At 37.9% G+C, this 27075-nt stretch overlaps 1 protein-coding gene and 1 long non-coding RNA gene across 2 annotated transcripts; both read right to left on the reverse strand.

The window, feature by feature from the left end:
• Window positions 1–603: 603 nt before the first annotated feature.
• On the reverse strand, window positions 604–26232 carry mkrn1 (makorin, ring finger protein, 1). The gene is made up of 8 exons (XM_030148995.1): window positions 26126–26232; window positions 25361–25492; window positions 15157–15338; window positions 12977–13200; window positions 11986–12200; window positions 9166–9276; window positions 7840–7984; window positions 604–2987 (listed from the first exon to the last, which is right to left on the reverse strand). The coding sequence occupies exons 1-8, from the start codon at window positions 26200–26202 to the stop codon at window positions 2775–2777; spliced, it is 1299 nt and encodes a 432-aa protein (XP_030004855.1). The 5' UTR covers window positions 26203–26232; the 3' UTR covers window positions 604–2774.
• On the reverse strand, window positions 4304–7827 carry LOC115429499 (uncharacterized). Its single transcript, XR_003936794.1, has 2 exons — window positions 5014–7827; window positions 4304–4481 (listed from the first exon to the last, which is right to left on the reverse strand). It is a non-coding gene; the product is annotated as an uncharacterized LOC115429499 (long non-coding RNA).
• Window positions 26233–27075: the final 843 nt, after the last annotated feature.

The raw sequence follows: 27075 nt of genomic DNA on the forward strand, positions 1-27075 counted from the left end.
ATCAATTTAGGGGTGCTTCAGCACCCCCAAAAATGGGCTAAAAACACCCATGCCTGACACCAATAGTCCACCTGAGCCATTGGACTAAAAACCACATCTAACACAACTTATGTTTTCTGTAAACGTTTAGGTCTTATTTTATCTGTTCCAACAGGTCTGACAGTCAAAATGTATTTGTATGTGCACATTTACAATTAAGCTGGACAGTAAATCTTGCCTTTGTGGTACTAAATACAATCACGATATAGTTTTTATTACTGTTAAAAATCCAAACTTTTCAGGGTTAGGGTTCGAGAAAAACTACAAGTTCTGATTACAATATGGAACCAAAATAAATGTATCCATTAGTGACGTACCAAATATGATCACTAAACTGGACAAATAAAACTTAACTGCTCTTACTGAATTGAAGATCTTCAGTTTAATATCAACATTTTTATAAAGTTCATGTAACAAGACTGAACTTTTCCTTAAAAATACCAGATGTCTGATTCTTTTTTCCTCAGTGAACATTGGTTTTTACAGTTTCAGCTGAATATAATGCTGGTGATACTTGTGGCTGTAGAAAGATCAGGAACAGAATGAGACTCCACACGGGCCAGATACTGATAATAAACTTTAATTTCAAGTTAAGATGGATGGCTGTGGAACATAGAAAACACACATTTCAGTATAAACATATGCATTCCAATGGAGTTCAACAGGTTGAGCATCAGGTGTCTGTGCATGAGGAGTCCATCTACACTGAGATTCACGTCTGCTCAGCTCCGACTCTGGACAAGAAGCGGACTTTGGGAACCACAGGGGTTTTTTAGGGGGCTGCTGGGAAACATTTACAGGATAGTGGTCTACTTAATGTTTCTGTCGTACATGGTATGTCAGTCTGAGACGGGGACGTAACGATTCGTTCGGTGGAGAAAACAGCAGTGAGCAGCTCATAAGATGCACTGAAGAAAACGTGGAAAGGGCAGGAATGAGCAAACATGGGGTTATTTATTCAGTAAAAGTCCAAACAAATCAAGTCAGATGTAGTTAATGTAACAAGTGTGGTCTGTGCTTCACTACAGCAGCTCTGACCAATTTAATACGGAGCAAAGTTGATCAAGTCTTGCATTTTTCTAACAGCGCAGTTCCCGAATACAAAGCCTGAATAACAAACTAATGCATTTGGTTTTGCAAATATAAGAGGTATGTCATACACAACACATTTACAATACGCCAATACGAAGAATCAAATATGAGGGAAAAAAGTGTCAATCAACCTTCACTTCCTGTTGTTTTTTAATCTTCAGAGGATAGACTTTTACAAGAGAAGCAGTAGCTGTTTCTAAAGCGACATACAAAACCTGCATTATTTCAATTGAAAAAAATTAAATAAAATCATATAAACACCTTTTATTACATCTGGGATTAAATCTGATTTTAGAAAATAAGAGTTAAACTTCATGACAATTAGAAATCACATTAGTAGATTATTGTTTATCCATGTTAAAAAGGAAAGAAATCTACATTTTGGGATTAAAAAAAAAGTGAATTTATTATTAAATGATTCAAGTGTGCTAAAGCAGGTGGAGAAACAACACATTTCAGCTCAATCATTTCTAACTATTTTAAAAACCACATGTGACAATGCACAGCTTCATTTAGATGTTCATTACATTTGGAAACAGGGATGACCAGTGTTTTAACCACGCCTAATGCACTTTTGAATAACTGCATCAGAGAATGTTTATGGGAATGACAAAATAAAAAAAAAATAAAAATAAAAAAAAAAAAAAATCACAAAACGCTCACTTGGTTTGACTTTTTTGAACCAGAATTAAAGCCCTTGTTGAATAAGTTATGAGGTGGTGAACATGCCTTTTAAAGCCAAAATGATGCTATTTTTCTTCTATACGCACTAGTTAACGCAGTAATTTCCTAATTTTGGTCACACAATTCACATGTACTCTTCTGCAGCATTTCAAAAAGCTGGTTTTATGGGAACGTGGCTCCTGAAAAGTTCATCTGTACTGATTTCTTGCTTTTATGAGCGGCTCAGTGCTGGTTTTTAGATTTTGGACAATTTTAGTTTTTTAACATGTCTTAAATGACATCAATACGAGTTGGAGGGAACGTTGGAAAAACCGGAAATATCTTCAGTACAATGTGAAAGTGATTATTATGGTAAATTTATTAAACATCGGCACAATATATTGGCTATCAGCAGCTTTAATAAAGAAAAAAAAAACAAAAAAAAAAACTAAATAAAGAAGTTCCGGCCTTCAAAAACCGTTATGTAAAATCTTACAACATGCCCATCACGATTACAGTAAACGGTGCTGGGTAAGTCTGAGTGCATTCTTTGAGTCTGAGAAATATGTACAAACACCTGGGAGGATGAGAAACAAGTTAAACCCACACCCACAAAGAAACTTGACAAGGTTTATTAGCAATATTTGAAGTAAGTTATAACTTTCTTTAAATCTTATATTGAGTGTATTTTTGTCATTTTGTTACTTTTTCTTTCCACATGATCGCACAAAGATAGACTCACGAGGATAGATGTCTAGAAAATGTTTAGCACGAGCGCACGGACTTGTTGGGATTTTTTTTTGTTCTTTTTTTTTTAAATTTACCTTTATTGAGTTCATTTATTAATGGCCTGCTTAAAGGCACTGCCACAATAATACAGAAGGTGAGGGGAAGCTACTGTCCATCACTCACACAACACAGTCCATTCTAGTGTCTATAGTATACATGGGGGAGGGGGCGCGTTAGTGGGGGCGGGGCTGCTATAGATAAATCTCATAGAAATCGTCCAGCTCCTCGTGAAACAAGTCCCACTCGTCCTCTGAGTCTGTCACCTCGTCGTCGGTTCCGGCGGCGAGCAGCATGAGCAGCATCTCGCTCAGTTCGAACGTCACCATCTCCTCATCCTCGTTGTCGAAGGAGTCGGTGCTTTCCCGCTCGTCCAGGATGTCCCACAGCGGCGTCCGCCTCGAGTTCTACGCACAAAAAAAAGAAGTCATTTCACGTTCTCTGCGAATTAATGTAGCCCCGAACCATAAAGAGTGACATAAACCCAAAACCAAGCTCTGTTTACCTGCAAAATCCCTTTCATTTTAGTTAGCGTTAAGCATTGTTCTTTTCTTTCAAAGGTCTTTTTTATTAATAACAGAACATGAGTAAAAAATTCACTATACAGGAAGGTGATTTTTGATTTTCTGAACAACATCCACCGTAGAGTTGCAACCGATTAATCGACTCAAAGTGATTCAAAAAAAGTCATTCAACCACAATTCTCCTGAATCAAAGCTTTGTTTCCTTCATTTGTCTGCTGTTAAACATTGGTTCCACTGTTGTGTTTCACACGGACGCTTATTGTGACGCACAAAGAAGCTTCAATTCAGGAAAACTGCAATAGAATATTTCCCTTCAATCAATTCGAGTCGATTAATCGAATTGGGAATTTTTGCATTCACTTCAAGCGCCTAATCGATTAATCAGTTGCAGCTCTAATCCACCCATGACACAACACATAACCTTACCCAAACATGAACAGATACAACAGACCACTGAAAAAAATGTATGAAAAGACAGGATGAAAATTAAAAAAATAATAACAACCATGTTTAAACAGCATAAATAAGTGCAGTATATAACAAAAAGTAAAACAAAACAAAATAGGACAATATAAAAAAGAGCAAGGGAAAAGGACATAAATAAAAAAAAAAAACATTAAAACTTTATAAAAAAAAAAAAAAAAAAAAGAAAGAAAAAAAGGGGGGGACTACTCAGATCATTGTTGCGGTTTTTCAAAATACCAAGGGGCGCCATATTTTGTCAAATTTATTCTCTGATCCCCAAACAGTTTATCTCACACTCTTACAGACACTTAACTAATACCGTGCTTTAACTGAATGTGCAATAACCTGCTCTACCTCCCACTACTTTAATTCAAATGTGCAATAACTTCTTTTTACCTTCCAGTACTTTTATTATTACTTTTTTCTGATCAGTACTCTATTTTACGAGTGTGTATTTGTGTTTGTGCAATAACTGTTTTTAAATGTTTTAGCTGTGTTTATGTTGTTTTTCTGTTTTTTTTTCATGTCTTTTTTTCTTTGGATTCTGTGACTCAGGGAAACGCACAAGAATTCCAATGTACCTATACTGCGATGTATGGGAAATGAAGTCTATTCTATTCTAGACATCTCTGATGTCTCTCTGAGCCAGTGTGAATAGGAAGGAGGAGCTGGATCCCTCCACTTCAGTGAAATAGCTGTGTTGCATTGTCGAATATAGTTTTTGTTTGATTTGCATGCTTCTGTCGCTCTAGTCTTAGTTTTCAGTAACAATAACCCTGCTTCAGACACTTATGAGAATGAGCAAACGTACTTACTTAAAACATACGACAGAATTATGCGTCATGTTTCACACAACACCTTGTAAGAAATGACTGTTTAACATGGTTTCCCTCTCTTCCTGCTACAATTACACTAGTTGCTTTTCCATTGGACACATGCGCAAAACTTTACCGATACTTACTAAATGTTGAAAAAACAGGTGTGTAATGTCAGTTTATTGATTAAATCACAAATGCGATGATTTGTTTATTATTGTGAGATGACGCAAAGTCATTCCATAAACATGGCGACGAATGTAAATATCACGTTGATTTACAGATATATTAATTATTATTATATATTACCCCTCTATCCCGTACTAAATTTAAAAAATTATTTGTTTCCCACGCCATGTTTCTTTTAAAACTCTTCTCCTTCGCTCGTTGTAACGTCTGTCATTCATTTGTCTTTCTTATTAATGTGACTCTAGTTGTGGAAAAAGGTCTTTCATTGCAGTTTTGTGTGATATTCCAATTGCGCTACGTCCCAAAAAACACCTCCTGCCAGTGCAAAAACTTTTAATCAAACCAGTAGAGTTTTGGCGAAATTGTCATTTTTCCATTTGTGAAATTTTTATGCGCAAGTTATATTTGCGCAGTTTGAGGGTCAATGAAAAAGCGACTACTGTCAAAACTGAAACTACAGAAACAGTTATAAACACAAGGCTTATCTGGGTCACACATGGACCGCTTCTTTTTTATGAAGTGTGAACATTAAGGAAATTACAATACAAGACAAATGTTTAAGCTCTCAAATGGTTTTAAGTCCATGTTTCTCTGTCCTTCAGATACTGAGAAATGAATGAATTGTTTTAGTAAATGTTTCAGTCAGAGCTTCGATGATTAGATGAGATAGATTAAAAACCTCAAGTCCTGACTGATGTTTTTTTGTGTGATGGGTGAAGGATGTTTCAGGATTCTATATTCCACATCCAGCAGAGGGTGCCACACCGGAGGATGTGCAGTGAATCCACAACTAGTGAATGCTGAGACAGATACAGCTGCTTTGCTTCTTTAAAATATTTTGACATTGATTAGAACCTTTATATCCTCACAGTTTTAACAGTGTGGATACTGCCACTCATATATTATTGGGTAGGTTATATTAAAGGAGTAGGCTACATAATAGGAGTAGGTTACATTAAAGAAGTGGGTTACAGTAAAGGAGTAGGTTACATTATAGAAGTAGGTTACATCATAGGAGTAGGTTACATTATAGGAGTAGGTTACATTATAGGAGTAGATTATATTACAGGAGTAGGTTACATTACAGGAGTAGGTTACATTAAAGGAGTGGGTTACAGTAAAGGAGTAGGTTACATTATAGAAGTAGGTTACATCATAGGAGTAGGTTACATTATAGGAGTAGGTTACATTATAGGAGTAGATTATATTACAGGAGTAGGTTACATTACAGGAGTAGGTTACATTATAGGAGTAGGTTACATTAAAGGAGTGGGTTACAGTAAAGGAGTAGGTTACATTATAGAAGTACGTTACATTATAGGAGTTGGTTACATCATAGAAGTAGGTTACATCATAGGAGTAGGTTACATTATAGGAGTAGGTTACATTATAGGAGTAGGTTACATTAAAGGAGTGGGTTACAATAAGGGAGTAGGTTACATTATAGGAGTAGGTTACATTATAGGAGTAGGTTATATTACAGGAGTATGGTACATTATAGGAGTAGGTTACATTAAAGGAGTGGGTTACAGTAAAGGAGTAGGTTACATTATAGGAGTAGGTTATATTACAGGAGTAGGTTACATTACAGGAGTAGGTTATATTACAGGAGTGTGTTACATTATAGGAGTAGGTTACATTAAAGGAGTGGGTTACAGTAAAGGAGTAGGTTACATTATAGGAGTAGGTTATATTACAGGAGTAGGTTACATTACAGGAGTAGGTTACATTAAAGGAGTGGGTTACAGTAAAGGAGTAGGTTACATTATAGAAGTACGTACATTATAGGAGTAGGTTACATTATAGGAGTAGGTTACATTATTGGGGTATGTTACATTAAAGGAGTAGGTTACATTAAAGGAGTAGGTTACATTATAGGAGTATGCTACATTATAGGAGTAAGTTACATTATAGGATTATGTTACATTATAGGGGTAGGTTACATTATAGGCATATGTTACTTTTAGGAGTATGTTAGATTATAGGAGTAGGTTACATTCTAGGCAAATGTTACTTTATAGGAGTAGGTTACATTACAGGAGTAGGTTATATTATAGGAGTATGTTACATTGTAGGAGTATGTTACATTGTAGGAGTATGTTACATTGTAGGGGTACGTTACATTATAGGAGTAGGTTATATTATAGGAGTATGTTACATTAGAAGAGTAGGTTACATTGTAGGGGTAAGTTACATTATAGGAGTAGGTTATATTATAGGAGTATGTTACATTGTAGGAGTATGTTACATTATAGGAGTAGGTTATATTACAGGAGTATGTTACATTAGAAGAGTAGGCTACATTATAGGGGTAAGTTACATTAAAGGAGTAGGTTATATTATAGGAGTATGTTGCATTATAGGGATAGGTTACATTATAGGAGTAGGTTACATTGTAGGAGTATGTTATATTATAGGAGTATGTTACATTATAGGGATAGGTTACATTATAAGAGTAGGTTACATTGTAGGAGTATGTTACATTATAGGGGTAAGTTACATTATAGGAGTATGTTACATTATAGGAGTGGGTTACATTGTAGGAGTATGTTACATTATAGGGGTAAGTTACATTATAGGAGTATGTTACATTATAGGAGTGGGTTACATTGTAGGAGTATGTTACATTACAGGGGTAAGTTACATTATAGGAATAGGTTATATTGTAGGAGTATGTTACATTATAGGGGTAGGTTACATTATAGGAGTATCTTACATTGTAGGAGTAGGTTACATTATAAGGGTAAGTTATATTATAGGAGTATGTTACATTACAGGAGTGTTACATTGTAGGAGTAGGTTACATTATAGGAGTAGGTTACGTTGTAGGAGTATGTGACATTATAAGGGTAAGTTAGATTATAGGAGTAGGTTACATTGTAGGAATATGTTACATTATAGGAGTGTTACACTGTAGGAGTGGGTTACATTATGGGGTAAGTTACATTATAGGAGTAGGTTATATTATAGGAGTATGTTACATTATAGGGATAGGTTACATTATAGGAGGAGGTTATATTATAAGAGTATGTTACATTATAAGAGTAAGTTACATTGTAGGGGTAAGTTACATTATAGGAGTAGGTTACATTATAGGAGTAGGCTACATTATAGGGGTAAGTTACATTATAGGAGTAGGTTATATTATAGGAGTATGTTACATTATAGGGATAGGTTACATTGTAGGAGTATGTTACATTATCGGAGTAGGTTACATTATAGGTGTATGTTAAGAGCATGTGCTGGTAGAATGCAGGGACTTTTACCCTATTCCTGCTGTTGGATCCTGTCTGCCTCCTCTGGGGCTGAGCTTCCTCCAGCCGACCGTCAGGAAAGGCGTGCTTATAGAAGCAGTTTGACCCGAAAGGGCACGTACCACGGCCCTCGTCAAAGTATCGACATGGTTTAGTCCTGCACAAGACAAATCAGGGTAAATCCCACTCAGACCTTCTGTCCACAGAGCACAGTACAGACAAATGATCACTGGGCAGAGGATGCATCTCAGTGGAACTCTGGAGTGGATTTAATCCAACATCCACCTGCTCTTACACAGTTTCTGACCATTTCCACCCACTCCCACAGATCAACCATCCCACTCCTGTGATGATTCTGATCACATCCACCTGCAGCTCTGTTCCAAATCAGCCAGGTCCATCCTACAGGGAAAATGGTTTGTTTCTTGAAATACAGCCAGTCAGCTGTTTCATAAAGCTTTAGAGCAGTGGTTCTCAACTGGTCTGGTTTCAGGACCCACCATCAACCCTCAATGTCAAGCTGAAACCCAAACTGATAACAGTTAAACTTTTCAAATTTATTTAAAAAAAAGATGGTGTGTTTTGAACCTGAGATAATGTGGAATATCACAGTATGCCAAAACAGAAGACAAGTCTAATGATAAACAAAATGTCCAGCAGGTGGTGATGCTGAATATGGAAATATTCCCTTTAACACTAAAGTAGGTACAGCTGAACCAAAACCAATAATGTGCACTCAGTTAAACATAACGTGCTGTGTACTTTTAATCCCCCTCAGCCTCAGATTCTGTTGAAAGTGACTGCCCTATAATTTAGATTAGACTGTCTTTGTGTAAAATTTATTACATACATATTTATATTTGAAAGTGGTCCCCTTCAGCCAGAAGTTGGCAGAGGGGTAAAAATTAAAGGTTAATTCGGCTTTCTTTTATGCTGTGAAATGTCTGGTATTAATAAGCATTACAGCACATTACCGCCACCTATTGTTGGGAGTGTAAATGGGCGATGCTCAGCACCATAAAAAATAAAACACAGGATTTGTTTCTTAATATTATTTTTTCCCCAGACAAAGGCCCACGACCTACTGAAAACAGGTTTGTGAACCACTTCTGGGTCGCGACCCACCAGTTGAGAATCCCTGCTTTAATGGAAAAATGGACCAGATTCAAGTAGAACTGAAAACATCTCAGAGAAGAATATCTTAACTTTTTAAAAAAAAAAAAAAAAAAAAAAAAAAATAGTATTAGGACCACCACAGACATTGTCTGATTCAAGCTGAGTGCAGTGGGGATATGTTTGCTCCTGGTTTATGCAGTGTGTGTGTGTATAGCTTTGTACCCCATGCCGTCCTTGTATTTCTGAATGAGTTTCTGTTTGTCGTCTTTATCTTCAACCCAGTACTCGCTTGGGATGACGAAGTTAGATGTGATTCGACACTCTGGGCAAGACCTGCAAACAAACAGGATGTGACGGGAAGAGAAAACAGGCACATAATCAGGAGGCGTTACAGTTAACATGATGAGAATATCACTCAAGTCATCAGCGCTGTTGGCTTTCATACAGCCACTGTGATGCCGTCATTGTAATAAGAACACACTCTGTTCACCAAAGTGTACATATTTCTCATGTCTGGTGCTAAAAAAAAAAAATCACCATAAACTAACTTTTGAAGGAGAAAAATGGACTTCCATGAGGAAAAGAATAGACTGATTTTCACATCAGGCCTCTGGAGAAAGAAAATCTGCTCAGCATCCTCAGAAATTCAAGAACGTCATCACATACAAAAGACTCATACCCAAATGTAAGAATGTCACAATCAATTCTGCAAATATAGTTGATCAAAAATGACACAGAGACAAACATCAGCGAATTGACAACTTAAAGAAAATGATACCATTTGGATTTGGTAGAAAAGGCTCAGCTGTTTATTCATTGTCACAAGGTGTGTTTTCATTGCACATCTTTAACTTGCAGGAACTTATCTAATAGATCTACAGGATACTAAGGCTACGTTCAGACAGCAGGCCTTAATGCACAATTTGGATTATTTGGTGAAATCCAATTTTTTTTGTGAGCTTGGTCATATTCCACATTAAATATGTATCTCCTGAAGTGACCCGCATGCACAAAAGAGGACCTGATGTGATACGTGACCAGGCAGGCACGCGCTGTGTTTACGGAAGTAAATATGTTTTTCCTGCCACCTCTCCTCATGGGATGCAGAATTGTGATGTTTGTCGCATTTCAATGACGTAAAGGTTGGATAAATGCAACCTAGCCGTTCAGACTGAAGTCACATTGCAAAATATCAGATACGTATCAAATTTAGGACCACATATAAAAGTGGCCTGAGTCTAGGGCTGCTCAGTTATAGAAAAAAACAATAATCACGATTATTGTAGCAATAATTGAAATCCTGATTATTAAAAACGATTATTTGTTAACCTTAAAGTTGTTTATTTTTTTCCTTGCAAAACAAAGTAAAATATACTCTTTAAACATAAATAAAGCTTTTAAACACTAAAACAAAGTATGTTCACTTTTGTATGAAACAAAAAAAATCTTTGAATGCAAATAAGTATACTGTAAATTCAAGTATGTTTCCTTTTGTAAACAAATTGTGCACTGTAATTAAACTGCTATAGACTTGCCATAGAACTGTAGCAATAAAAAAAACCTCACGTAAAATGCAAATTATAAATTCAAGTATGTTCAGTGTAGTAGCAACTCCAGTAAAATGATGTCTTAAAGGCAAAACATAGCGTTTGTCCAGTGTATTCACCATTTGGCTGAAGCCCCAGTTGTCAGTGGTGTTAATGGAGCACATACCTTTGGCCAGGTAATGGCCAATGGAGTCTGTTATCTTTTCTCTCCGATGTTGATGAGTAGGGAGTTGCAGCGTAAAGAGATTTGGAGATTGAAGATTGCATTGCGGACGAAGTTGTAGACAAAGTTGTTTTTTTTTTGTGTTTTGTTTTTTCATAAGATTATCATAAAGGTTGCGGTGGTTAAACTTTAGATGGTTAAAAAGGTTTGTTGTGTTAGCGGTCGGTACGAACACAACTACGAAACACTTTTTGTACGTGATGTGTTTTTGCTCTTCGTCTTCTTCATCAAACCCAAAGTGATTCCATACAGTTGAATTTGACTTGCCTTTTTTGTTTACCAAGCACTTCTGCTGTGATTCTCCTGCCATCTTTCAAGACTGCTAGGTATAACTGTCCTGGTGGGGTGGACCTGCTGGCTAGCTGGCAGCTGCAGCTTAGAGGGGGACGGGGCCCAGCAGCTCATGGTAGCTTGCAAGCGCGTGAATTAAAACAACTCAAAATTAATAATCGTTTTTTCTCGATTACATAATTGTTGTAATCGTTGAGTGTAATAATCGAAATCGTAATTGAATTTCGATTAATTGCACAGCCCTACCTGAGTCGGATTTGAAAGAATCAGATTTGTGCTGCCTTTAACAGATCAGATACAAGTCACATAAAAAAAATCCGATTTGGGCCACATTTGCCTGGAGTCTGAACATAGTCTAAGAAGAAGAAAAAGTGCAGGGTTTCCTGCAGGTTTCTCTGTGAAATTATCTGTTTTGGTGTTAATAGTTTTCTCTGTAAAATCTTCATCATGTTTGAGTCTTGTCAATGATAACAAAATCCAAATCAAATGACTTGTCTACAAAATGACAGCAAACTTTCAAATTAAAAATGATTCAGTAATACCTTGTTCATTGCATATGCCGATTGTCACTGCTTATTTAATAGGATGTTCATTTCTCTTTTTATTTTAGTGTTTTCTTAACGGATTAATTTCACTTAATTTATATGACAACTAAAAGTTTAGGAGTTATAGAAATCAACACATCAGAGCAAGTGAGGACAGTAAGGAATCACACTGTATAATAATAATAATAATAATAATAATAATAATAACAGAAAGAAAGAAGGAAAGAAAACATTTTCACAGTTTTATGTTCTCTTACCTTCACCAATATTTATCCTCCATTACACTTATCAATCAGGAAAGACTCATAGATTGGTGAATACTTTTAAGTCTTTCTCTCTGAACCTACAGTTTTCAGGAATGCATGAAGCACAGTGTCTCCAAAGAAAAAGAAGCAGCTCAAACTCTTGACGTGACATTCAGAGCTGTGTGACTCACTTGATGATTTTGCTCTCAAATTGTTTGGCACTCCTCCACTTGCGGATGCACTTTAGACAGTAGCAGTGGCTGCAGTTGGACAGGATGCCAAACCGGCGCTCGCTTGGATTGGCCTTCTCGAACACCACCTCCATACACACACCACACATCATATCTTTGCTGCGTTGGATGGCAAATGAAATCTCCATGTCCTTCTCATGGGCCTCGATGCACGCCTACAAACACACACGCACGCACACACGCACACACAGGATTATCATCATCACCACTGTACCTCTAAATATTATTATATTTATTAACAGAGCATCTCTTCTTTCTTGGATACCATGAAGAAGTAGAAATATGAGAAAATATGAAAAAGTGGCTTCATAATGTCCTCTAGAAAATTAAACAATACAAACTTAAAATATAATTAACGTCATCTCCATCCCAAGGAAAATGGACCAAAATAAAGCATTTTTGTTGAACATTGTTGCCATGGTGACGCAGAGAATTTCAATATTTTAACAGAAGGAGCTTAGTAGTGCATCTTACAATGTAAAAAAAAATCTAAACCTGCATGAGATTTCACCTGCATGCACCAACTTACAAAATCATCCAGGACTTGTATCCTACACACATAAGGGTCACTCTATTTCAGTATGAGTAGCCAATTCTTGCCAGTGTTTGCCAAGTGTTATCCCTGTGTTGGAGTTGCAGCCAAGTTTTCTAGGCTTTTGAGGACCTCTGCAATGAAATGCTGTCAAAAGGGGATTTTTCTGTGCTGTTGAACTGGTGTGATACAGCAGATTTTGATGTTTTGTCATAAGACGATGCCTAACTAGTGGTTGTTCTTAGACCCGAATTAGTCTAAAATCCTTCAGCCTCAGACTGCGTAGATGATTTGAAGGCCTGATCTTCACTGCTTGGAGGTTTTATTATCATTACTGTATGTAAAAACAGCAGAGCATGAGGCCTGTTTCAGTTCAGCCCAGTTTAGAGAGGGTTTTACCTTGGTGTGTTCTGAGCGCTGTGTGTTGTCGGTTGGATGCAGCACCTGGAGGCCACACATGTCACACACGTCGCCGTGGAGATAGGCACAGTTGAGTCCGTAGCGGCACTCTCCAACGGCGGCGTACGGACAGAGCTGCTTCCTTAACTCTTTGTTTTCCACTGCTGCGTCACTGTCAAACTCTTCGATGAGAGGCACCGAGCTCTCCCCCTTCACCGGCTCAGCTGCAGACAGGAAACACATAGTTACATTGGAAACAAAGAAAAGGAATGGAATCTTTGCAATTTCATATACACCTAAAACAAACTTCCTCTCCTATGGACAGCAATCGAGGAGCTTAGACTGGGTTTACGCAATCTGTGGGCTGAGAGAGGTTGGAGAGGGAAGCTGTTCCTCCTGTCATATGGTGGGATGAAGAACAGGCTTGAGTCCTGCAGAGGCTTCAGCAGGGCTTAGTGACCACCTGGCTTCGTAAACAGTGAGGTTTCTTCGACAACTCAGTGACAAGTTACCCTGGTTAGGTCCACGATGCTGCGTAGCCATATTTGAACCAAACCACAGATTCAGAATGTCTTCATTCCAGGTTAGGGGCTCTGTCCCGGCGCATCTTACACTAACCAGTTGGACAGACAGGTGAGGACATCTGCTGGGGATAGCCGTTAGCCTAGCATCATACCTTGATGAAGAGCTGGGACTCTGGATCTTCACACACTCCTTTGGCTGGTTCGTCGTGCAGATTGTTGCAGTGGGCTGACTTCCTGTGACAGTGATCTCATGGTCATGGTGAAGGCTTCAGAGATGGGTGGTCTGTGCTCACTCTGCTGATCTGTAGCAGATCCTCACAGATTGACAGTAACGCTCTTAATAACAGAGACATGTATGTAGGCAATGACTCTAGGATGGGCTGGATTCATCCTGATGGTCTACTGTTCCCTACTTTTCCATAGCAGTGAAAGTTTGCCGTTTCTGTTTTGAAAATGTACAGACAAACTGAAGATGAAAGGTCATCAATTTTCAACTTTAGTCCCACAGTTTGTTCTGGGACACACTTACCTTCCCTGTGCATCAAGGTTGCAGAGCCTCTTCCTTTTCATTTTGGTTCAGTCTGTTAACACATTAGAGTAATCTTGATCATCTGCAGCAGTGCATCATCTGCAGCGGTGCAACATCTGGAGCAGTGGTCCTCAAATGATTTTGCCATAGTTTCCCCGCGATCATAATGTTACAACCTACCTTTATGGAATTCAAACTAAGCAATAGAAGGTCATCATGAGCTTCGTTTTAATCGACAAATTATCCATATATTTTCATTAAAACACAGAGAATATTACTCTAATAATAAAGGGGTTACTGTCAAGGAAAATACAAATTAACACAGTCACAAAGTTAGTCCGTTCAGACACAAAACAAGTAAAACCTTTTTGCTGTTTCCACTGAGTAGACATTTGTGAGGGCTGGTCCGATCTTGATCATTTTCTCATGGAGGAAACACTTTTCTTTGTTTCACACAGTCAGGTTTCAGTTCGTTTAATCATTAGTGGTTGCAAATCCATACATTCCAAGTCATATTTATGCAAACATTTTTTATGTGAACTTAAATCTGTCAGTTTTCAATCAAATGTCTGCTTTACCCCGGCGACACTTGTTTCCTGAGCATCTTTCATTTCAATGTCTCAAAATAAGCTCAAAGTCGGATAGGTCAGCATTCAGTAGACTTTGTTACCCACACATTCCATAAGCCACATTGCGAGCCACTTGTTGTCCTGACGCATCAGCAGAGAAAGCAAGATGTTAAGAGTTGATGTAGAGTCTGCCTCAGCAAAAGCAGAGGGTGAAGAGATCTGTTGATTGTCAAATCGTCATCATACCAAAAACACTGCACATGACTGACGCTGTTGACATTATGGAGTTGATATCCAGGTTATATTCGAATAAAGTGGGAAAAAAAGGGTGAGTAATTCAGGAGGCTCTCTCTTGCATTTAGTCGAACTTCTTGACTTCTCAAAAGCTCCGCAACAACTGTGTTTGCTTAATGAGCAGGCTTTCATCCATCAGAGCTACTGTTCGACTGGTAGATTGTCCCTAATTTGAGTAGTTATGTATTAAAGGAGAAAGACCAGTGTAGATATGTAATGCCTAGTGAATATAATAAGGCTAAGCCTGACTATTGTCATACTCACCCCGTCCGCAGTAAGGCTGTCCTGGCACAAATTCGGCAGCGTTGACCCAGTCTTTTTTACCTGGTCCAGGTGTCGGCTTATTGGGTTCGGGGTCTGATGGGCCGGCCAGCGAGGCAGAGGGCAGCGGCAGCGTCTGTGGTGTTGGCAGTTCCTCCTGCTTTGTTGGTTTGCAATGTTCAAACCTGAGGAAGTACAGAGTCATGGCAGTTACAGCACATATGTGAGTTACTCACACACTGTCCACAGGAAATACAGCATAGTGTTTTAGCTCAGTGAGGACAAGATCTGGATCACTGTGGCTCAAACTGTGTGACTCCTACAAAGAAAACTCTTGTGTTTATGTATATATAGTAGCCACAATATTCATACACAACTTTCCAAAGAGCCACTGTAGGAGTAAAGTACTGATAAGCACATCTCATCTCTTTTACATCACCAAGTTGCATTCTCATATAGGTTATATTTTTGTCATCTTCAGGCCCTTAAAAGTCAAAGAATATTTTTTCAGGATTTACTGATAGGACATAATCTGAGGGTTGGGCTTGTACAGTATGGACTTTAACATAAATAATTCAGGAGAAGGTTAGGTGGTTTCTGCACTGTGAGGCTGCAGATGAGTGTTTGCTGCTGACCAACCACTGCATCACTGAAAATCGTCCAACATCAGTCTGCTCAGACTGAACTGCCCTGGCAGAAACAGTGCTGGTGGAGACAATTTAATCAAGGCCAATCAGAGTTTATTTCACAAAGCTGGTAAACAACAACCTTCCCTTCTCTTACAAACAATGAGGGGCTTTATTACCTAATAAATGCTGCTGATAACTACATAAAAATATATAGCCCAGTGGTTCTTAACCTTGTTGGAGGTACTGAACCCCACCAGTTTCATATGCGCATTCACCGAACCCTTCTTTATTAAAAAATACAATATGATTTTTTTCAAATTCAAGACACAGGCATATGTTTTACTGGTGCACAAAATGAACCGTGCATTAACATCACTGTGTTCAAAGAACAAAACCAATACAGTGCATGAACTCACAACAAATTACATACCTTTTCACAAAGACATGACCTTTTTTAATACTACCACACTGAAATGGTTTTAATTTTTAACCTTATGTATTCCAATAATGAACTTACTGTATTTATGCTATCTATCATTTTTAACATTTTAACACACACCCATCACTTAATTTCCATCAGACTACAATAATAATGAATATTTACTGCAAATCAGTGTGACTTCTGCTTTTTCCTTTGACAGACCAGTTCAGAAATGCATGGCTTCACCTTGGCAAGTGCCACTCTCATGTCATTTTCACAGCAAAGTCTGTTCCTTTGTGTTGTAGTGCTATAAGCAACAACAATACACCGCGTATATTGGATGTCAATCAGAGAAAGAGTCTCCGAAGCCGTTTGTTTACATACACGGACCTAGCCCGACACACACACCCGACTAATGAGTCGGGTGTGCGTCCTGACCTCTGCCGAACCCCTGAGACTGACTCACCGAACCCCTAGGGTTCAATCGAATCCAGGTTAAGAACCACTGATATAGCCTAATAGAATCATATTTCCTGCTCTCTGAATCTGCCTCGATTCTTGAAAAACCTGCACTGATTGGCCACATACTTATGTTTAACATACTTAAAATCCTGACAAATAACTGATCCTAATCAATAAATTGCATTTCCATTGTCACAGGGACATAAACATGCACAATGCACCTCATTTAGGCTCACTAACAGTCCATTTGTCAGAGTTTTCAGAGTGTGACTGAACGATAAAACATAAAAAAAGACACAGTAACAACACAAGTAACCGAAAATAACTTGAGAACTGGCTAAGGACATAATGAAGACCTTTTATATTTAATATTTTTCTATATTTATTTGTTTTCCAGATATTTTTGTTGAGTTCAGGAGGAAATATTGTCAAGGAAATTAATCTTTATAATCAGTGTTTCATTTAACTTAATGTGCTGTTATTTTTTGTGGAGTAGGTTTAGGTCTTGTACCCATGTTGGCATGTTGCCCATTAAAGCAGAAAGACATTAGACCTGTACAGTTAACATGACCACTTCAACATTTGTATATTTATCACATGACTGAATGAACAATGTTATCACACATTACAGATTTTCCTCCCACTGTGCAGGCCTATTGTAACAGCAACAACTGCATGTTTCTTTGGCTACATTGATGCTGAAAACCATCTCAAAACATTCAACCTCTGAACTTACAAAAAAAAAAAAAGACTCCAAGTGAATGTTCCCATTGTGAATCTATTTAATGGGACTAAAGTCTACAGAGACGTAACAAAAACAACACGCAGACATTGAATCTGACCTTCAGTTCTGTTCAGTTTTTGTGGGACAGTGCAGTGGTTTAGCTCAGTGAAGACAAAATCTGGAACACTGTGGCTGACACTGCTCTTTCCTGTCCTTCAGCTTGATTAGGATATTTTAGTTATGTACATACCAGACAGGGAGCTGGAATGTAAACTGGTATTATCCATGTGTGGCTGTTTTTAGGTGGAGATCACACCCCAAGGAATTACACAAGACAGTCCTTCACAAACACACACAGTACCCCTCAAGGCTTTTAAATGGAATGACTTCATGATATGTTGTCATTACAATGTATGCTATTAAATGTGTCATCTATAGCACTGATACAGAAAATAAAATAAAATGCAGATTTACGTTTGTATACATCCATTGTTTACCAGGGCATTTGTGTCAGAACTACTGCTGTAAAGTTGTTGTGTAGTTTTTCAAGCAAAGCACCATCCAAACTGCTGAGCTTCTGAAAGGCCTTGGCCTCAAAGATAAAGGCGTGATGACAGGAAAACAGAATATTTTAATGAGTAAATCACAGACCACAGCTAGTGTACAGACTATATTTAGGAACAGTGTCTCATGTTTTTCCCAGTGGAGATAAGGTTGTTTTCTGGGACCCTCATACATGTGAGAAAAAAAACAAGCCTTGAACTGTGCGTCCGCATTACCAAAGGAAAATGTCAGAGGACAAATCTAAACTGACCTGTTTCTATAAACGGCCAAGAAAATCAAAAGCAAACTTTTGAACTGTCCCGAAAAAAAAAAAAAAGCAAATGAAAAATGCACCTGAGAGCAGGTGCAAACACTGCAAATGACAAAAGACCCATCTGTTTATCAAGTCACAAAGGCCCATGAACATGGACTGGTTGTTTTAACAGACTTTCTGATAAACGCAGAGTTAAAATGTGAGTCTGACCTTTAAGAGATTAGAGTGTAGAGACTCTAATAGCAAGGGAACAATGCATTTCCACTTCCAGTCGTCCACTTTCCCAACTTTAGGTGGGATTTTCTTCTCCATCCCACATGGAACACATGAAATTAACTACCTTTTGTCACAGTGCCATCCATTTTCACTTCAGGGTCCGATCAAGCCGTAACACATAGACACATTTGGTGTTCAACAGTCTCTGTCATGTAAGCAGAGTAACTTATATGCATGTATTATACATATTTGAGTAGGTATCTATAAGCACTTTAACATGATGTAGAACAAAATTTGGGTGATAAAATTTTTAGCTGAAAAATGTCAAATTCAGTAACATGTGGACTTCAAAAATACATACATTTTTTAAGCTTTACGCAAACATTCAAAATGTGCGGTTCTCGACAAACTGATATTAAGTAGGACGAAACCTTTTAGATATTATGTTCAACTATGCTGAAAATAAATTTTTGAGTAAAATATTGAAAAGTCTCTGTTCTATTGACATGATAATGTGGTAAGACGTGGACAGGCTGCCATAGTAACAAGCGGACGACTCTTTACCATTGTATGCATCACCCACACTGTATCAAAAGATCATTTCTTTCTTAAAGTTTCACTCAAATATCTGAATTGTAAGTAAAAATTTAAAATTGGTATTTTTTTGGTTACACATGGACAGGGCCTTTTAAGCAACTCACAAACGTTCAAACTCATAAATATCAATAATATTCACAAAATAATGAAAATTATTCATTATAATCATCTATATAAACAACAGATTCAAAAATCTGAAAATGTATTCAAATATAATTTTTGGTGTCAAATTCAATCTATGGCTATGGTGTAAAAAGTACAATCGCTAAAATTGGTTGTAACTTTTTTTCTACAAGTGGTTTTTTAAAAAGGACAACAGTTCCACAAAATAGAGATATTTAGCTAAAAAATGAGCTCACTTGATAAATGATATGTGCAAATTTACTTTTTCATGTTGATGTTCACTTTCGCTTGATCGGACCCTACAACAGTGATATAAAAAACAAAGCTGGTTGATTAAAAAAAATTGGCATGACTTTTACTGGTACAATTGCAGTATCATGTCTTGCAGGAATGATCTGTGTTATCTGTCGAATAACACCAACATATTTACAAGTAACCGCTAAGACCTGCAATGCAATTTCAACCTTTAGAACATTACAGTTACACTGCCTATCTGTTTTTGTCTACACTAAGGATACAATCCACTTGTTTCAATAAACTTCAGTTCAGTTGTTACTGGATAAAAGTGAGCGGGGGCTTAGCGCTAACATTTAGTGTTGTTGAATATGGAACAGGTTTGTAGTGTGTGCAAAGCTTTGTGTGGTCAAAGTAGACCAGCTGGACTGGAGGCAGTGAAAGTGTGGGGGGGGGGAACCAAAAAGTTACATAATGCAGCAATCAAGTAATGTTACACTGCTTTTTTGGTAGATATTTGGCCTCGTCTTGTGAGGCCACTGTAAATATGATGATTCTATAGGTGTTGTACGATTCCAAAAGGTGAAGAAATGGGGGACAGATGTGTACAGTGTATATACTGGACAGCTATCCCTGTTAATCTGCTGCTCTAATTCAAATCATTTCAGTGATTCACAAAGAAGACCCTATTATGGTGCCCCATTTAGATGGCTTATTCTACTTATTTAATTTTCACATAGTAGCTAAAAAATATACACATAAATGCATGTTGGTTAAAAATTGTGATGAATGGTTACCAAAAACCCTAAAATTATTTACAACTGCAATTGAAAATATAGAAAAATATTTGCAAGCTGCACAAAAGTATATTTTCAACAAATAAAATGCCACAATATACCAAGCTTAGAAATGTATCCCATGTGGAAAATTACAATCACTCAGGAACAGAGTTTTCACAGCTTTTTGAAACTGAATTTGAGGAAGCTCTGTGAGAAGAGTTAGCAGATTATTCCTTATTTAAGGTCCTCTGTATAGAACACTGAACTGAGTCTGACTGGTACAAGCAAAGGGTGCTTTAATAAGACAGCCACTACGAGTTGAAAACTTGTGGATATCACTGTGAAATGGTTCTTTCTTAGATATAGTGAGATTCCTCTTGTAGGCAGGAAGTGGTGTCTGTCAATCGGTGCATAGTTGGCAGAATTCTCTGACTGCTGTGATGGTGACGTTCTGCTGTAAGAGCCATTTTTCACCAGGACCATAAAAGGGGATATGAAAAATCCACATGTGTACACAAGTCAAACAGTCCATGCTGGTGTGTTCCATTTAATGTGAACACAGTCCACGTATTTCCCTTAATCAGATCTTTCTTTGCAGTCACTCATTAATCTCTGATGAGCTGGAGGCACAGTACAATATCAGTTAGAGCAAATCATTTCATTGCTCAAAGGCATATTTCCCCACAGGTCAATGGTAAAGTTTAATGTCACATCATATCTGCTCATTCTTATGGATGCAACATCTCAGAAACCTTGAGATTGTTTTTTCTTATTTGGTAAACATTGAACTCAAGAAGGAACTCATTAGATTTTGATAATCAAATGTCCAAGGTCAATCTGAACTCACAAAACACATTTAGATGTAATTGAAAAAAGTGTAAGGACAGATTATAATGCAAGGACAGTAGACATATCTGACTGAACTTCTAACTTTTTAATCATCATTGTCACTGTAACACTAAACAATGTTGCTACAAACAGCAAATTTCCTCATAATACGCCAGGCTTATCTAAGAACTTCCTCGTGTACGTTAAGTGTGATATAATCATCAAACTGTTAACACAAATCACACCTTTTTCAGATGAATAGAATAAACAGAAGGCCTGAAAAGCACGCTCACATTAACAGTTGACTCACCTTTCAGGGTCATGTTAACAGATTAGACAGGCCACACCAGCTATGAGAAAGGTGTGTCAATTATGTCATAACAAATGATTATTTTTCTTATGTGAGGTAAATGCCTCATTTAACAAGCAATGTTTTACATGACTTATATCTTTCAGTCTAGTTTTAATGTCTGGACTATATCAGAACGTATCACCAGCAGGAAAGAGAATATCTCATGTGATACCACCCTCTTTCTCTGTTGCTCCAAGGTCAAATAACAAATCACATGATAGCTTCAACTCTTCACTTTACTTTAGAGACTAAATTTATGGTGACATGAAATCATGTAGGTAGGGATTGTCAATAAGAAACTCACAGTGGAAAGTAGGCCAGACAATAGTAGAACCTCAGCAGTAAACATGTAAACATCGGGACATGGTCAACATGCAGCAGCTCAACAAGGCAGTAGCAAATGCAGAGGGACTGAAGGCAGTGTGTCTGAGGTGGAAAGGTCAGAGTTGTTACACTGATATTTAATGTGTGTTGCTTCAAAGTGTCAATTCATGCACTGAATAACTGGCAAGAAAACACTCTACCCCAGAAGCTGACAGTAGTGTTTGAGCCACACAGAGAATCAGAGGTTACACAGCTGAACTGTTCAACTTGAAATGAAAGCTTGTGCCATGTTTTAGGAAGATGAGGTTACTAATTTGCATATAAGGCAGGGTTTAATACAGGGTGAGAAGGGACACAAAAAACTGTCAACGTGTGACTGAATCACTACATCTCCATACAAGTCTGAACATGACTGGAAATGCATGCCAGTCTCATGGAGGTATGCACCAACAAACCACTTTAAATCTGATTAACAGTGTCATTCTAATGGCTGTAGATTCACATGGAATCATCTCCAACTGTGGTCTCAGCACACAAAGCATGATGACTGCACAGCTCCAACCCCCCCATGACTAACTGGCCATCACAGCCTATGCATGCGGTTGCACAATAGGAAGACTTGCCCTGTGTGTCTTCAGTGTCCTCTGTGATGGCGAGAACACACTGTTAACCAGTCAGTTTGTTCCCAGAAAGCCACTGGAGAGTGAGCTGGATGAGTGGGAAGGGGAGGGGTGGAGAGCTGCTACAGCTATGCATAAATAAATGTGAAAAGAGGGAGCTGCAGCAGAATGAACCTAGGGAACCCAGCAACAGCAGAGGAAGAGGGAGGGGGGACAGAAGCCAAACACAGAGCGTTATGCAATTGCCATGCAGGCTGCAGTGCACTCTGTCTGGCCTGGGGCTGCAAGAGAGAGAGAGAGGCAGAGAGACACAGAGGCAGAGTGGCAGAGCGAGACAGAGCCCGTCACAATAGACAGAGCCCTGGGAATTCGACCATAATAAACCCCCACAGAGACTCAATACAGGGTGCACCGCTGCAAGGGGTCACCAAAATAATGAGGACACCCTCCTTATTCCATCACATGGATGGAGGAATGTCACTTCTACAGAACAACAACAATAACAACAAAAGCTCAGCGCTATATACTGCACACCAGAGGCTTTCTATCAGAACTACCTCCATCTATTCAGCTAAATGGAGCAGGTATCAGAGGGACTGATGCATGTGGGTACTGTTGGGGTGCTGCCGCTCCGTGTGTCTCGTAACTATGGGGATCCTCGTGAAGCCAGACATGGAGCAGACAGTGTCTGTACAAAGCTGGCTGCTGCTGTCTGGGTACACTCAAGCTTGACAACAGACTGGAGGCCTAATCCTGTTCTCAAAAGACCATACCGATGCATGGCTCACTCGGTTTGCAATAAATGAGGACTGCTGACCAATGTGTTCAAAAATCAAAGTCAGAGATGAGACATGGGTGCTTAGGTGGACATGTAACACCAGTCAAGCAACTAAATCATGCCTGTTTTTAATTCCTTCTTTAATTTACCTCATTTTATCCATTTCACCTTATGCTCCTGGTCTTCATCCTGTTCTTATGGTGTATATGTTACTGTATTGTCATGTTTGTTTCAACTCTGTGCATGTGTTTAGAATTCCCTCTCTGCAGACAAACTTGACTTGATCTGCATCAGGCATGTTTATGTGTGGTTAAATATGAATCTTAAGCTTTCTTTGTAAAATTAGCATCCCATGTTGGTCTCTTTTCCTAAAGCCACAATTGAATCCACATTATCCTCCTCTTTGGATTTTGTTTGTACATAGAACTACCTCTACCATAACAGTGCAATCTTCAGCTTACTAACTATTGCACCACAGAAAGACAACATGTACTGATGACATTTCAGAGTCGTACATTTCACTTGCGTCATAGCTTGAGATTCAGTAGAAGATATCATCACATGGCTTGCACACACAGAGTACCACATTTCAAATATCTTGTCAAATATTAAGTTACTTAACTAATATTTCAATATTTTGTTTCATTTAAGTTAGTCTTTCTCACAAATATTTTGATGTAGGTTTGCGAAATGTTGTCGTGTGTGGATTTTCTGACTGTAAAGAAGAGCTTAAAACCCTACATAACCATCTGGTATCTTGATTTTACATTTAGGCTAATGTTAGAAATATTTAAAATATAATATCTGGCCACTTGGCCCTAAAGGAAACTACAAAATAATATATGGCTTACTGTACTGTAATGTTTTACATTTTAAATTACCTTCCTGATAAAGTGACTTTAAAATATGTAATTGATTAGGTGTCAGCTGGTTAATTTTTAGATTGCAGAGACTGCAATCAACACAGTGCTGGCAGAAACAGGCATAACATAGGAGAAAAAAAATAGAGAATCAGTAATGATAGAAAATTTTAAATCAATCTGCACTATCATCCCTATTGTACAAAGTTTTGGCCGTATCAACCAAATTAACCTATAGGGCTCAATTATGACCATGAAAACAAACAGGCAAACCAAGTATTGTCAGTTCTTACTATAATCATCCAAAATCCAGACTAGAGTCAAAGTCATTTCCATAACAACAGAAACCCTGTTGACCACTCCTTACAGACACTCCAGACAGGATGGTGGACGGTGAAAAACATCTACTTAAAACATGTTGTTCAACAGCAGAGTAAAGCTATTACTCCTGCAGCCAAGGCTTTCTTAAACTGACACAAAGCAGTCAGCTTCGTATACTGTCAACATGTTGCGATGCAGTTGTCTCAAGTGTCAGATCACTTGAGGAACAGGCTGCAGTGACTTGTTTGCTCCACACAAAGCTGCTGTGCTGTCACTTGGCTGAGAGCATGGCCACTTTTAGAAAGCAGGTTGTTATGTTGCTGAAAGGACAACTGGCACCACTTTTTTTAGGCATGAGCAGCTGACTTTAAACTTAAGACACCACAGTACATATATGTATATTTTAACTCCTTTTCGTATTTGGAAAGGGTCACCAGTCATCCCACTTTATGTGGATCCTGTGTCCAAAGTCTAAATGTGTCTGCAATTTGACATCAGAGGAGTCGAGTAGTTAATGAGTAGTTTACTCGAAAAATATCAAATGATTCTCTAATCAGTCTAGCAACAAAATGGTGACAAATGGTTTTCCAGGCAACAGCTGAAGACAGACAAAACAAGCAATAGAACTCAGTCTACAGAATATATTAAAATTGAAGTAAGTTACATAAAATGATGTAGAAGAGATGGACAAGGTGATCACTCCATCCCATTTTTGGATTACAGAAGGAAGACTATGTTTTGTTTATGTTTTTGGATTTCAGATGAAAAACACAGAATTACTGATTGACTGAAAATGTGATTTGTTCATTTAGTTGATTTAATGCTTGGAACTCTGACTTCTTATTCAACTTCCTTATTTTTAATTCCAGCAGCAGGAGGAGGATAAAATGTAAAGTTGTACAAAGTAGATATGTGCCTAAATGTACATTTTATTCAAAGAGATACTGATTCTTTCAGCTATAATATAATGTATGATCAAAATCACAGATAAAAAGAGACAAACAGCACTATTTTGGTTGTTCCCATTGTCTTACATAAATGAATATTAGCTGTAAACATCATTTTAAGTCGAACTGTCAGCAATGACAACATTTCATTGTCCCACACACACACATCTTGTACCTGCAGCGGTCTCCAAACGCACAGTTTCCCTTCTGAAAGAACTTGCAAATCATGGTTGCTGGTTTGCTGTTGGTCAGATCGTGTGAATATCGACAGTTCTCTCCTTCTTTACAAAGTCCATGCATGAAATATCTGAAAAACACAAAATGAAAACAAAGCTCTCTAAATAGCAGCAAACGTTTTCATAGTGACATGTCAGAGCCAAAGGGTGAAAGGCCTAAAAAACAGGCAGGAGCTAAAGTGAAACTGACAATGACGCGCCTCACTTTCATAACGCACTCAAGCTAACTGGCTTCCACAGCAACAGCATAATTTTACGTTAGCTCTGTGCTATAATGTTAGCTAAAATTTCAACTGGATATTAAGTCTCAAAAAGTTGCTTGTTGAAACGTTTGTTAGTTTCACTTTAATGTCCCCGAGTTCCTCCAGACAGTAAGTTAGTTAACATTAGCATTACATGGAATTTCATTGTGTTTCTCGACTGTTGTTTTTCCGTTGACTATATGCTACTTCAAGCTAGCTGGGGTGAGGACATATCTGGGAAACTAGCCGTGAACCTATCAGACGTTACGGCTACGTGACCATAACACACCGAACATAACAACAGTCCCCGTACGGCTAGCTAGCAAACAGCTGAGCCGAGCCGAGCCGAGCGGGACTCTGTTGTCATCCGCTCCACAGCCGAACCACCGCCACCGTTTGGGTCTCAAACGACACACAAAGTCACCGTGTTCGACAGGTGGACGTGGGTTCGCCTTGTCTTACCTGCAGGTTACGTGTTTGGTCCAACCTCCTGTTACTGCTGGAGCCGCCGTGGACGCTGCTGCTGCTGCCTCCGCCATTGCTGTTTATGTTGAGGAGCTCCGGCCGGATGTTCCGGACACATGTCCGCTAGGGGGCACTGCACTCACATTAGGAGACAGCAGCTGCACACTGGGGTTTCTACAGACTGTCAAACACCCAAGAACACCAAAGCACTGATAGTATTATTATTATTATTATTATTATTATTATTATTATTATTATTATTATTATTATTATTATTATTATGAGCAGAAGCAGACAACTACAGAGGAGATTTAAAAGAGAAAAAAGTCAGAATTCTAAGATTAACCCTTTCATGCATAGTGGTCACTCCAGTGGACAGTTATTCTCCAGCTGTTCTATGGAAGTAAATCTGTCTCATCAGATTTTGAATGATAAAAGCCACTGAATTTCTAGCACTGATTTTTTTTTTTTGCACTGAAATTAAGTATCTGAATTTTTTTTCTCTGAATTCAACTATGTTAATAAATTTAGAATAAAAAAAAAATAATTTCAGTGCAAAAAAAAAAAATCAGATACAAAAATTCAGATACTTACAGTAATCTCAGTGCAAAACAAACAAACAAAAAAAATCAGACACTTATTTTCAGTGCAAAAAAAAATCAAAAAAAAAATCAGATACTTAATTTCAGTGCAAACAAAAAAATTCAGATACTTAATTTCAGTCCAAAAAAAACCAAAAAACAAAAAATCAGATACTTAATTTAAGTGCAAAAAAATTCAGATACTTAATTTCAGTGCAAACAAAAAAATTCAGATACTTAATTTCAGTCCAAAAAAAAACCAAAAAACAAAAAATCAGATACTTAATGTAAGTGCAAAAAAATTCAGATACTTAATTTCAGTGCAAAAAAAATTCAGATACATAATTTCAGTGCAAAAAAAAAATC

The sequence above is a fragment of the Sphaeramia orbicularis genome, chromosome 12, assembly GCF_902148855.1.
Source record: "Sphaeramia orbicularis chromosome 12, fSphaOr1.1, whole genome shotgun sequence".
Lineage (NCBI taxonomy): Eukaryota > Metazoa > Chordata > Actinopteri > Kurtiformes > Apogonidae > Sphaeramia > Sphaeramia orbicularis.